General features: G+C 65.7%; 1 protein-coding gene across 1 annotated transcript in view; it reads left to right on the forward strand.

The window, feature by feature from the left end:
- Positions 1-13,444, forward strand: part of SLC6A11 (solute carrier family 6 member 11) — an 82,934-nt gene that overhangs the window by 11,810 nt on the left and 57,680 nt on the right. The window contains exon 5 of the mRNA XM_055134985.1: positions 10,784-10,916. Coding sequence (XP_054990960.1) covers positions 10,784-10,916 — 133 coding nt within the window. The remainder of the gene's footprint in view (positions 1-10,783; positions 10,917-13,444) is intronic.

Below are 13,444 nucleotides of genomic sequence, written 5' to 3' on the forward strand. Positions count from 1 at the left end.
GTTATTTCCAAGAGAGCACTGCACTGTGGACGTCCCCTGCGTTGGCATCGCCTGCTTCGAGTGCGGGTTCTGGGGCTCCCGACACCCCCACATCACCCGATGGGGTGGGGGACGGGGGGTGCAGTCTCGGGGGCCTTTGCCAGCCTCGCCCAATGGGGGCTCCCCAGAGAAACGTCTCAGACATGTGTGGGGGTCTGCAGAGCCCCCACAGAAGCTGCTGTCCGCCCCCCAGCCCCCACGGTGAACCTGTTGTTCCCGTGTGACTCGCGCAGAAAGTGCTGTCAGGGTAGCGGGTGTGTGTGTGTGTGTGTGTGTGTGTGTGTGTGTGTGTGCGCGCGCCAAGCGACGGGGCTCCTGGGAGGCAGGGGGCAGGGCAGCCCCTTTGGGGGTCACCTCCTGTGATGGGGCCCTCGGACGGGAGGGGAGGGGACACAGCCTGCGTGTCTGTCTGCCTGACCCGCTTACATGGGCGACGCGTGTCCTCCCCTGTCCGCTCTGTGGCCTGCGGCGGGTACTTGGGGCGGGTTCCAGGGAAGGAGCCGGGATCCGCTTTCCTGTGCCGGTGGGTGCAGGAGCTCCCCTTGGCCCTTGTCTGGCCGCTCTGCCCCGCTTGTTCCTGTGGTGTGTGTGGACAGAGGCCGGGAGGTGGCCACGCAGCCGTCGAGAGTCGTGGGGACGCCAGGCCAAAGAGCACGTGCTCCCCCGGGAACGCCCATGGCCCCGTGAGCTCGGCCCCCCCCCCGCGCCCTCCCCAGGGGGGCTGGACACTTGGGGGGCTGGGACACTCATGGGGGGGGCTGGACACTCACTGGGGGCCGCTCTCCCTGGAACGCAGCCCGTCGCGTCTAGGGACGGGGGTTGCCCCAACAGGCAGTTTCCTGGCCCCGTGAGCACTGTCTTGGGCTCCCAGAAGCGGCTTCTTTCCCGGGGTCCCTGTCGTCTCCACACTCGTCCGCCTGCCCATTGCGGGGGCGGGGGGGGTGGTGGTGGGCGGCTTCCCCGTCCAGGGAGGCCCCTCGCCCCGCCTGTGGGAGACCCTGTGTGCCCACTCGCCCCAGAACTAGCGACAGAGCCCGGGGCCTGCCCAAGGGCCGGGCCGCTGGGGGGCCGCTGGGGGCAGACCCCTCTGCAGCGCTGATGGCCGGGCGGGAGGAGCGCTGGCCGGGTGGGCGGCCATCCCGTGTCTGTGGTGCTGGCCACCCGGTGACCACGGCTGAGAACACGGACTTTCAGGAGTGGCCCCGGGAGTTCGCGTGCGGCCGGTGGCACCAGCTCTGGGCCCGCCGTGTCCTGGGGGCCGCGTCTCCGGGGCTTCTGGTTCGCCGTCCCGGGAGGAATCTCGCGCCTTCGTGTCCGACTCTCCTGGGCTCGCGGAGTGAATTTCTTTGGACACAGAATTTGTGGTCGGAGGGTTGGAGTGGAAGCTCCGCCTTCCCCCAGGGCTGGGCCTGCCCCTCCTCCCGCCCGGCCCTTCTCCCCTCCCCTGCCCCGCCTCCCCTCCCCCTGCCCATCTCCCCTCCCCCTGCCCCGCCTCCCCTCCCCCTGCCCCGCCTCCCCTCCCCCTGCCCCGCCTCCCCTCCCCCTGCCCACCCTGCCTCCCCTCCCCTGCCCTGTCTTCCCTCCCCCCTGCCCCGCCTCCCCTCCCCCTGCCCCGCCTCCCCTCCCCCTGCCCCACTTCCCCTCCCCCTGCCCATCTCCCCTCCCCCTGCCCCGCCTCCCCTCCCCCTGCCCATCTCCCCTCCCCCTGCCCTGCCTCCCCTCCCCCTGCCCCACTTACCCTCCCTCTGCCCATCTCCCCTCCCCCTGCCCTGCCTCCCCTCCCCTGCCCCACTTCCCCTCCCCCTGCCCATCTGCTCTCCCCCCTGCCCAGCCTCTCCTCCCCTGCCCCTTCTCCCCTCCCCCTGCCCCATCTCCCCTCCCCCTGCCCCATCTCCCCTCCCCCCTGCCCGGTCTCCCCTCCCCCTCCTATCCCTCTCCCCCCTCATCCCCCATAAGTAAGGACGGCCCCTGGTCCCTTCTGTCACTCTGGGCACACCGTGAGTGCCGTTCAAAGTGCGGGAGTGGAGAGCAGGTGTGTGACAGGCGCCCTGACCCCGGGGGAGCGGGGCCTCGTCCCTGAGTGATGCTGAGACTCCCAGGAGGGCAGATGTGGGGCCGGTGTGCGGCCCCCGGGCCCCAAGGGGACATGAGCTCTGCTCTCCCAGCCCTGGGGGTGTGTGGCTCAGAGCGAGCCCCTGGCCACGGTCGATCCCCACCGGTGCGTTGGGGCCTGGCCCATCTCTGGGCCCCTGCGGGGTCCTGGGAGCGAGCCCAGAGACCCCAAGGGCCGAGTGGGCTAGTAGCCTGAGGGCGCCCCGTCTGCCTTGGGGTCCGCTGCACCCCGCCCCCGCGCTCAGAGGCCCCCCTACACCCAGCCTCGTACCACCAGCGCTTTGGCGGCCGGGCTCACCCTGCCCAGCCCGCGCCCCCCCCCCGGCCCCCCGTGTGCTGTCACTGCTCCTGCCCAGGTTAAGTGACCGGCCTGTCTCTGCAGGTCTCACCCGGGCCCGCCTCCACCTCTCCCCCCTGCCCCTCAGGGACCCACCCTCGAGGCAGACCCTCGAGGCTGCACCGGAAGGGGCTGGAGAGACAGACGGATCGGATAGGGCGAGTGACCCCCGGGTCTGTCCCCTCCTTCCTGTCGCTCGCCGGAGAGGAAGGGGCCTTGTCTGTCCCCGCCGTCCCCAAGCCTGGCGGGGGAAGCTTGATGAGAAAATAGTCGAAGCACAAGGAGGGTTTGAGAATAGAAGGTGACGTGTCCACGGGCTCCTGTCGAGGGCCAGGCTGGGCTGTGGGGTGCTCATAGGGCCAGTGCTCCGCTGGGTCCTGCAGACTCCGTAAGGGTCCATGTGGTGACCAGAGTCGTGTGCCAGAGAGACCTGAACAGAGTGGGCATGTGGACTGAGCACTTTATCCTGAGCACTTTAGCCTCCCGACGAGGCCCCCACACCGGGGGCCCTGGGGAGCAGCACTGGGAGGTGGGGACAGCACTGGGTGCTCAGGGGCTGCACCGCGAGACCCCAGGGGCCAGGCTTGCTGGGGTGCTGGCCCGGGCCCCGGGCAGAGGCACCGAGTGAGGTGTAAGCCGTACCGGGAGGTCACGCTGAGAGCGAGAGCCTGGCCCTGACCACTGGTCACCTCTGGAGCTGTCCCCGGTGACCGCAGCGGCCAGCAGCCTCGTGGGCTTCTCCCAACGGGATGCTCAGCTGCCCCCTGAGCACGGGAAGGCACTCGGACCCCCCCCCCCCAAGCAGTCTAGGAGACTCCGGGTGGCCACGCCCAGGCGGGGGCAGGAGCACTGCACACCTCACTCCCGGAGTCACCCCAGGACCCAGCCCTCCTTACACGGGGGGAAGGGGGGGTCTGGCGCAAGGCGTGATGTGTCATATGAAGCTCCACAGTGACCTGGGGACACACACAGAGGCACACGGTCTCCACTGTTGTGTCGGAAGGTTCTGGAAGGCAACGTGGACACCAGTGAACAGTGACGGTCGCCCCGCGTTGGCGTGACAGGCCGGCCAGGGGGCAGGAAGGGAGCGTTTGGCTGGTTTCTTTGGACTGTTCCCGGGCACCACTTTAATTTTACAAAATTGCGAGCACAGCCTGATCCTCCATTGCCCTCATCAGAAACGTAGGCGCCCAGTGGTCACTGCGTGAGCCGTCAGCGATTAGTAGACTGACCCCCATTTGCTTGTGGGAAAAAGGCCGTTTACAGCCTTGCTGTCCCCTTACTAATCACTTACTTTAGAAATAAGTTTTGTCGGGGGCTGGAGCGATAGAACAGTGGGGAGGGCGTTTGCCTTGCACACGGCCGACCCGGGTTCTAATCCCAGCATCCCATATGGTCCCCTGAGCACCGCCAGGGGTAATTCCTGAGTGAAGAGCCAGGAGTAACCCCTGTGCATCGCCGGGTGTGACCCCCCGCAAAAAATAAGTTTTGTCTGTCTTGGGCCATTTAGTTATTTGGTGGTGGGGGGGGGGCGCAGGCAGAGGGGAGGGTTGGGGCCACACCCAGTGATGCTCAGGGGTTCCTCCTGGCTCTGCACTCAGGAATTACTCCTGGACGTGCGTGGGGATACTGGGGATTGAACCCAGGTCAGCCACATGCAAGGCAATCACCCCACGCGCTGTATTCTCTCTCTGCCCCTAAATTCTTCAATCAGTGGAGAGACGGGCAGGAGAGAGCCCTCCCCGCGTCTCAGCCTGCCCTTGGGGGGGCCCAGGAGGCCCAGGTCACCTGCCCAGACTCAGAGGCAGCCCCTGGGCTCCCACCACCCCGCCGAGAAGCCTGGCTTGGTCCCCAGCCCTGCTCGGGGCTTCCTGTCCCTGCGTGACCCCTGCAGGCACCCCCGCCCCGCCGGCTTCTCAGGGGTGTCTTGTTCCTCCCCCCCACCCCCAGGCCCTGATGTGAGAACTGGGGGGGGCGGGGGCTTCTGCTGGTGCCGGAACCCGGGAGGGAGGTGGGGAGATCCCGGGGTGAGCGTCCGTCTGTCCCGGCTCCCACAGGACCTGTAAGTAGCAACGCCGTGAGCACACCAGGGGCGCAGAAACACGCCACGCTCGCACGTCTGCTGGCGGATAAAGACCCTCGCGGGCGCAGACAGGAGCCCCAGCGGGGAGCCCCAGCGAGGAGACGGGGTGTTGCTTGGTCACAGAGTCACTTCGCGCCTCGCCTGCCCCGTGAGGGGAGGGGGGAGAAGGGAGCCCAGCGGTCAGGGCTGGTGGGGCGGCCCGGCCCCTGCCCGAGTGTGCCGGGAGCTCCAGGACTCGGGGGGGGGGGTGAGGGGGCGCAGGAGCGTGTCAGGGGCACACAGGGATGTGGCAGGAAGATGCACCAGGGAAGTGAAACCCTCATTCCTAAAGGAGAGCGCCCGAGAAATGCCAGGAAACCTGTCACACCGCGGAATTAGGGCGGCCGGGACCCCCTGAACAGAGCCCCTGGGGTCGCACTACAGAACTGCCCACCCCGGCCTGGGCTTCCGCGCCGATAAGTGTCCGTCGCTGGGCCTTGAGTCCTGGTCTCCGTGCAGGATCTCACTCGGGCCTTTGTTCCTGCTGCGTCATCGCGGAGGGTGTGGCCGGGGGCTTCTGCCCTCAGCCTGGAGCGAGGGGCCGGGGGGCCGGAGAGCCCCGGGGATACTGGAAAGTCTTTTCCAGCCGCCGCCTCCCCAGCGCCCCAAGCCTGTGTGGTTCTCGGTGCAGGCCGGCGTCTCGAGTGGCCCCCCGGGGGCCAGCAGCGCCGCAGACACCCAGCCCCGGCTCGCGGCAGACAGTGTTGGACCCTCCTCATGGGGGCTCCGCCCTCCCCTCACACCACCCCTGAGGGTCAGGAATGCACAGGGATGCGTCCGCTTTTGAGCCCCTTCCTGCCCCACAGCCCCTGTCCCCTCACTGCTGACCTCCCCTCTGTCCAGAGTGTGAGTTCCCAGGCCCAGAAATTGAATCCGCCTCCCAGTGGGGGTCAGCCCCCCACGCACGCCCCCCAGCGGGTTGGGACACGGGGCTCCCTTAGGCGCCCGAGCCCACGTGTGTGTGGAGGGAGCGGGGAGCGACAGGGCCGTGGCCAGCCAGCGTCCAGTGCTCAGCGTCCAGTGCTCAGCGTCCCTCCCCTCCCCTTCCACTGCTGAGAACGGGGGCCAGGAGAGCCACGGACCCCCAGGGTCGCCTGTCCCCGCACCTCCGGTCCCGTGCTCGGGGCAGGGCTATGGGCGGGGCTGGACGCTCAGGGCCCTGCTGCTCTGCCAGGGACGGGGGCCAGGAGTGGGGACACAGACTTGGGGGTGGAGGTGACGGCAAGAGTCTGGCTCCTGCTGCTTCCTTGTCGCTGGGTCCACCCCTGTGGCCCCTCCAGGCTTGGCCCCGGCCGGGAGCGGAGGAGCCGTGGCCCTGCAAGGCCGCAGTGCTGCAGACACAGTGCCTCCGGTCTGGACCGCGTGTGTCCCTCAACCAGGAGGAGGGTTGGCCCTCCGTGGGGCGGGGCTGCTCTCCGGGCTCCTGTGCTCTGCTGGGGGAAGGCGGGGGGGGGGGGGGGTCAGGCCAGGTCTCAGGGGAGGAGACTCGCCGCCTGGCCTCAGTGTCTCCTGGCTGCCCGGGCTTCCCCCTGCACCCCACCCAGGCGTCCCCCTGCACCCCGCCCAGGTCTAGGCTCTCGCACCCACGCCCCCCCACACAGCTGAGGCGGGACACACCCAGAGAGCAGAGGTCAGAGGCCCTGGGGTGCTCCAGCCCCCGTCTGACTCCTCCGGGCAGGGCCCCAGGCCAGACGGCCCTTCCTGCACCTGAACCCCTCGGCCCCCTTCACACTGTCTGTGCCGGGGACCGGGGGGCTCATTGGTCAGACCCCCACCCTTCGGGCAGGAGAGGGGCTGAGGGCTGGTGAGGGGGACCCCAGGGCCCAGGACCCAGCACGAACACTTCCTGCTGCCTTCAGAGATGGGGGCCCATTTCTCAGCCCGCCCGTGCCCTGGTCACCTGTAGGGCCTTTGTCATCTCCCTCAGAGTGAGCGAGGCCTTTCCCTCAGGCCAGGTCTGAGGGGAGGAGACTCGCTGCCTGGCCTCAGTGTCTCCTGGCTGCCCAGGCTTCCCCCTGCACCACACGCTCACACATACATGTACACATACATGCTCACATACACACTTGCACACACATACACACTCACATGTCACTCATGCACACATATACACATGCACACATACAAACACATGTGCACACATACTCACATGCACACACATTCACACATTTATAACTCACGCACACACATATGCACACATAAACATATACACATGTATTCCCACACACGCTCATACATGCATACACACACAAGCACACACAAACATACATCACTCATGCACAAATACACTCGCACACACAAACATGCATGCACACATGCACTCAAACACATGTTCTCGCACACACAAACATGCCTGCACACATGCACACACGCATGCAGGCACCCACACCCCCTTGCACCGCCTCCTCCCGGCCCTCTCCCCCAACCTCCTCAGCCTTTGCTTTCAAAACAGGCTTTGGACTTGCGGTCAGGACTTGGGGTTGAAGGCCCGGCCTGGCATCGGGCCAGCTGGTGGTCAGAGCGGGCGGCCCACCCTGCCCAGGCCCTCGGAATGGGGTGCCCTACTGGCCCAAAGCGAGCTCCCACTGTGGGCAGTCAGAACCGGGAGCAGCCGCCAACGGCCGGTTAGCTGGAGGCCCCCGCGGGTTTTGCTGCCACGCGGGCAGGCGGCATCGTGCCAGCGGCTCCTGCTCCCCGGGGGCTGCCCCTGCCCACCCTGAGCTCGGTGGCCCTGCTGTCTCCCCCGTGTGCTCGACACCCTTCCCTCTTCGCCCCCGCTGGCAGCCGAGGGGTGCCGGGGGCTGGACCCTGGGGCCGCGGGCGTTTGCCGCGGGCGTCTGTCTGGAGCACGGCCGGGTTTGCTCTGCCAGGCGCGGTGTGGCAGGGCGCGGCCCCCCTGCGGACAGCGTCCCGGAGGACCCCCAGAGCGGGCGGGAAGCAGCAGCATTGGCCCCCGATGGCCGAGGGAGCCTGTGGGACTGGCCGTGGCCAAGTCTCGGCTGTCCCCGGGCCCTCCGGCAGCGCCACGGAGACCTGGTGCCGGGGACAGGCCTCCTTCCTTCGCACGCAGCAGCCCCCGGACACGGGGAGGCGGGCGCAGCCCCAGGAGACGGCTCTGGGGGTGCGCGGCTCCACCCGGGAAGATGGACAGGGGCATGGGGGTGGGGGCCTGGGGACGGTCCCGCAGCCACATGTGGGACCCCGAGCTCCAGGCCCCCATTCCTGCTGCGTTCCAGTCCGGATCCTGCCTAGGAGCAGGGGTGGGGTCACCTGCAGCCCAGGGCCAGCTGAGGGTGGGCTCGGGGTGAGGCTCAGGGCCCCGTGCGGGAAGCCCCTCCCCGTCTCCCCAGAGGGTCGGAAGCCCAGGCGCGCTGCCCGGAGGGGTGGGACACTTGCTTTGGGGCCGGGCCTTCCCCTCTGTCCACTGCTCAGCCCAGGGAGGAGGGGCTGTGGCTATTGATAGCCGCCCGCAGCCCGCACCCTCCATGGCAGCCGCCCCTGCCGATGAGGCCGCGCGGGGCCTGGCGCTCTCTCTCAGGGTGGCCCCCGGGCCTGCGCACTGCCCCTTCCTCCAGACTCAGACGGCCCCCAGAGGCTCAGCTCTCACAGTGGAGCTGGGGGCTGTGCCCTGAGCCGGGCCATGGCCCTGGGGGACCTCAGGAGGGTCCATGGTTCCGGCCCACGCGCTGGAGCTGACCCACGGGCTGATCCGGCACGTTTCAGTGGGAAATGGGGTGCACCTCGCGGGGCCAGTGTCCTGCTTGAGGACTTTGGGGACTCGGCTGGGCCCTCCACACTTGAGAATTCCCTAGAAGGGGGGCTTTGTCCTGCTCCTCAGGCGACGATGCGGAGGCTGAGGGACACACGGAGTCTCAGGAAGCGAGTGCTCCCCGAGGACACAGTCTCAGGGAGAGAGTGCTCCCTGGGGACAGTCTCAGGGAGAGTGCTCCCTAAGGGCACAGTCACAGATAGTGAGTGCTCCCTGAGGACACAGTCTCAGAGAGTGAGTGCTCCCCAAGGACACAGTCTCAGGGAGCGAGTGCTCCCTAAGGGCATAGTCTCAGGGAGCGAGTGCTCCCCGAGGACACAGTCTCAGGGAGTCAGTGCTCCCTAAGGGCATAGTCTCAGGGAGCGAGTGCTCCCCGAGGACACAGTCTCGGGGAGTCAGTGCTCCCCAGGGTCTCTTTGCCAGTGTGCTGGCAGTGCGCTCTCCTTATTCAGGCTTCACTGCAGGGGGTGGCCCCCAGGTAGCGCTTCCCAGGAGGCCCCAGCCTGCCTGCCCCCAGGCTCCAAAGTGAGTGCTCCCACTGGTGTCCCTGGAGAGCCCCGCCCTGCCCGCTGGCACTCTGCCCCCCACTCGCGGTTCTTGTTCAGGTGGGACTCGGGAGGCCTGCTGGGGCAGGGGCCACGTCGCCCCGTTGTCGGTCAGCCTGGCCACGTCACGTGACCCGCTTCCTGCGTGGGAGTGGGACTTGGGTGAAGCGGCTACGGAACGCCAGCGTTGTCGGGGGGCCACACCCAGAGGACGGGGTGCCCCGCCATGGCCTGTCCCCTTGCTCCCCTGCCCCGCCTGCGTGCCGGGTGCCCGGTCAGAGGCCGCGCACGTGGACACGAAGGCTGGTGCAGTGTGGGCCTGAGCAGCCGGCCCCCCACGCTGGACTGTCCCCCTCGCCCCCAGCCGGCAGGGGACACTTTGGGGACAGCGTCGGGAGCATTTTCGCCTTTTGGGGCACATCCGCCCCAGGACTCTGGTCTTCGCAGCGAGAAGGTGACAGAGAAGCCGGTGAAGGGAGGGGGCGGGGGACCCGGCCCTGCTCCCCCTCTGCAGCCCTGTCGGCCGCGGGACCTTTCAGAGCAGCGGCTCTCACACTCGGGCCAGCCACCCCCATTCCCAGAGGAAGTCCGCCCCGTGCCCCTGGGGATGGGCCTCTCGGCAGAGGGAGCACCACTCAGTGAGCCCGGGGCTGCCGCCGGCTGAGTCCTGCCGCTCTCCCCTGGGTGAGGCGGGAAGCAGGACCACTCCCGCACCCTGGGGCCCCTGCAGCGTCCACTCTGTGGCTGGGTCTCGGAGCCTGTCCATCCAGCCCCCAGCCACACACAGGGCAGAGAATCTGGGCCATTGAGCACTGAAGGTGGAGTCGGGCGAGGGAGGCGGCGTTTGTTCCTGTGCAGCTGGGGGGCGCCCTTCCCCACCGCCCCAAGGAGCAGGCAGGGCCCTGGGGCGGGCCTGAGGGTTTGCAGCCCCAGGGGAGTCGTGCTGGGGCCCTGATTCCACACAGTGTAGCATGTGGCTTAGAGCGTCACCAGCCTCGGGTGTGGGCCTGTGTCCACGCTCAAGTAGCCTGGGGTGCCGGGGGCTGGGCAGCACCCAGGGGCCCTCTGTGTGCTGTGGCCAGAGCCCCGGGGACGGCCCATGCATGCTGTCCAGGGCCACGCCCTGCTCTTCCCTGCTGCTCCCCACTGCACGCTGGCCGCTGACTACACTAGAACATTCTAGGACATGTGTACACACATGCACGAACATGCATACACATATACAAACATGCACACGCATCCACACGTTTATACATATACACATTTCACACACATATGCACGTCCACACATATATACATGCATACACACATGTACACACATATATACATGCACACATACACACGCACACACATACACGCTCACATATTCCCACACACATATGCTCACATGCACATACTCACAGACACGAACACATACATGCACACACATACACGCTCACATATTCCCACACACTTACACTCACATGCACATACTCACAGACATGAACACACACATGCACACACATACATGCTCACATATTCCCACACACATACACTCACATGCACATACTCACAGACACACGAACACACACACATGCACACACGTGCTCACACACATGCACACATATATACACACATGCACACACATACAGACACATGCACACACATACAACAATGTGCACACGCGCACAGGCAGCATCCCGTAGCCCCTCGCGAGCGGTGCTGAGCCGGCAGGAACGATGTCCCCTGAGCCCAGGACCCCCCACCTCTTAGAGCAACACTGTGTGACTGGGGAGGGTGGGAGAGCTCGGGGGCCCCCAGGAGCGACCCCCGCGAGGGCTTGCACACCGCCCCCCATGACTCCGGGCTCCCTCCCGCAGGCGCCGCGTGCTGGCCATCTCGGACGGGATAGAGCACATCGGGGAGCTCCGTGGGGAGCTGGCCCTGTGTCTGCTGGCCGCCTGGACCGTCTGCTACTTCTGCATCTGGAAGGGGACCAAGTCCACGGGCAAGGTAAGAGTGGACGGCCCACGGCGGCTCGCAGCGGGCCGGTGCATGAGCGCGAGTCCACGTGTGGCCCCAAGGAGGTCAGAGGAGCACTGGGCTGGGAGTCCGCTGAGGAGCCCAGGACCCCGGCGGGGCGTCAGGAAGAGGCGAGGAGGCCTCCATGTTAGCTCCGCCAGCCTGCTTGTATTTTGTTCAGACGAAAGTGAGGGCGAGTCGCAGCGCGGAGGAATGGGGTTCTCTCGGGGGCGGGGGGCGGCGTGGCCCCCGTGCTGGGCGCCCATAGCTGGGCTCGAGCCGCTGCCGTCGCTGTGCTCACGGGCACGGCTGGTCCAGGGCGCCAGGGTGCGGCTCAGCCTGTGGCGGGAAGAGGAACTAGCGCTCTGGGCCCTTCGCTACGTTCCGAAAGGCTTCGTGTGTGCGGGGCGCCGGGGGGGCTCGGGGATGACGCCCAGGACGTGCTCGGGGCCGGGAGCCAGCTGGGGTGGACGGCCACTCAGGCGCCCGAGGGTGTGTGCGTCAGGAGGGCACAGCTGCACACGGCCCCGGGCCCCCCCGGCCGGGCTGGGCTGAGGGTGGGGTCAGCGCGGAGCCCAGGGGCCAGGGCAGAGAGTGGGGACCCCACAGCCTGCGCTGGCCACTGCTACCGTCGTCCGCTCTTGTTTCTCTGGGGTGTCTGTGTCCCTGGTGCTTGCTGCTCCCCCCCCTCCTGGCTTTGGCCCAGTGGGTCTGTGGAACAGGCGCAGCTGCTCACAGTCTCGTTTCTTCCTGGGCCAGGGAGGGCCTCAGTCTCCAGGCTGCCGTAGGGGCCAGGGCCGGACTCCCAGAGGGGGTGTCCCCAGGCCACACCAGGGAGCCTGCGACAGGGAGAGACCTTCCAGAGGGGGGAGGGTCTGAGTCTCTCCCCACAGGTCTCCACACTTTGTCCCCCAGATCTCAGTCTCTCCCATGTCTCTCTCCCGGGATCTGAGTCTCTCCCGCGTCTCTCTCCCACAATCTCAGTCTCTCCCGTGTCTCTGTCCCGGGCTCTCAGTCTCTCCCCGCGGGTCTCCACACGTTGTCCCCCAGATCTCAGTCTCTCCCATGTCTCTATCCCGGGATCTCAGCCTCCCCCACATCTCTCTCCTGCATTCTCAGTCTCTCCCGTGTCTCTCTCCCGAGATCTCAGTCTCTCTCGAGTCTCTCTCCCGAGATCTCAGTCTCTCCCGCGTCTCTGTCCCGGGATCTCAGTCTCTCCCGTGTCTCTGTCCCGGGCTCTCAGTCTCTCCCCGCGGGTCTCCACACTTTGTCCCCCAGATCTCAGTCTCTCCCATGTCTCTATCCCGGGATCTCAGCCTCCCCCACATCTCTCTCCTGCGTTCTCAGTCTCTCCCGTGTCTCTCTCCCGAGATCTCAGTCTCTCCCGTGTCTCTCTCCCGAGATCTCAGTCTCTCTCGAGTCTCTCTCCCGCGATCTCAGTCTCTCCCGCGTCTCTGTCCCGGGATCTCAGCCTCTCCCGCGTCTCTCTCCCGCGATCTCAGTCTCTCCCGCGTGTGTATTCAAAAAGTAAATACAAATGCCCGCGGCCTGTCTCTCCGCCTGCGTTTGGTGGTCCTGCACCGCTCCCCCCCGAGGACAGCCGATAGTAACGGGCCACAACGAGGCCAGGCTGGTTGGTCTCGGCTGCCGTTTATTCCAGTCTCGCCTCCGTTCCCTCCTGATCCTCCTTCCCCAGTTCCCTTCCGTCCCTCCTCTCAGGCCTGCTCCTTCTTCCTACGCCATCCTTGCCCTGTCTCACGGCCTTGGCTTCCTCCCAGGTCACGAGGGGGCTGTCATACGACCAAAGGCTGTGAGGTCCCTCCCTCAGGGGAAGCTTCTTCCAGGACAAACTCATTCCGCAGGACGACCTGCCCACGGGCGAAATACCATCTATGGTGTGTTCCTCCTTTCCTTAGTCCAACAACCACATAAACATTCATCTTCATTTCACTCCTTAATAATATGAGTCATTTTGTATAAACACAGTTAGAGATACATTAGGCTTATAGGATGGCTCTCCTGGGGACATCTCGCTATAGATCTCAGACTACAGTGCTCAGGCCAGATCAGTCTGTCCTGACCCTAGCAGGGTCCTAATCCAGTTGCTACTCTTTTGGATCATGACAGCAATTGTCCATGACCATGCTCTTAACTTATAGTTGAGTATTGTGGCGCTTTGGCCTGGCCCATTTCAATGCCAGGGTATCTCACAGCTTGCCCTGGATCCATTCCGTCCCTTGTTGGGACCCTGCTTTTGGGGTGCTAGGAACTAAGGGCAACTGAGACTTAAGTCGAGAGAACAGATGCCCAGGAGTGAATATTATTCGGAGTCAATTAACTCCTAAGCTACATAAGCATGGCATTAACTGTCTTCCTGTGTCCATACACAGGAAGTATAGACAGGAAGAATATTACTATACACAGGAAGAATATTGCTCTGAAGCAACTATGAGAAGGACATAAGGAGAAGAGAAAAGTAATATTTCACTTATGAATACAAAACCCAGAGTCCTTAGACG

Source organism: Sorex araneus, chromosome 4 (genome assembly GCF_027595985.1).
Source record: "Sorex araneus isolate mSorAra2 chromosome 4, mSorAra2.pri, whole genome shotgun sequence".
In the NCBI taxonomy this organism is placed as follows: domain Eukaryota; kingdom Metazoa; phylum Chordata; class Mammalia; order Eulipotyphla; family Soricidae; genus Sorex; species Sorex araneus.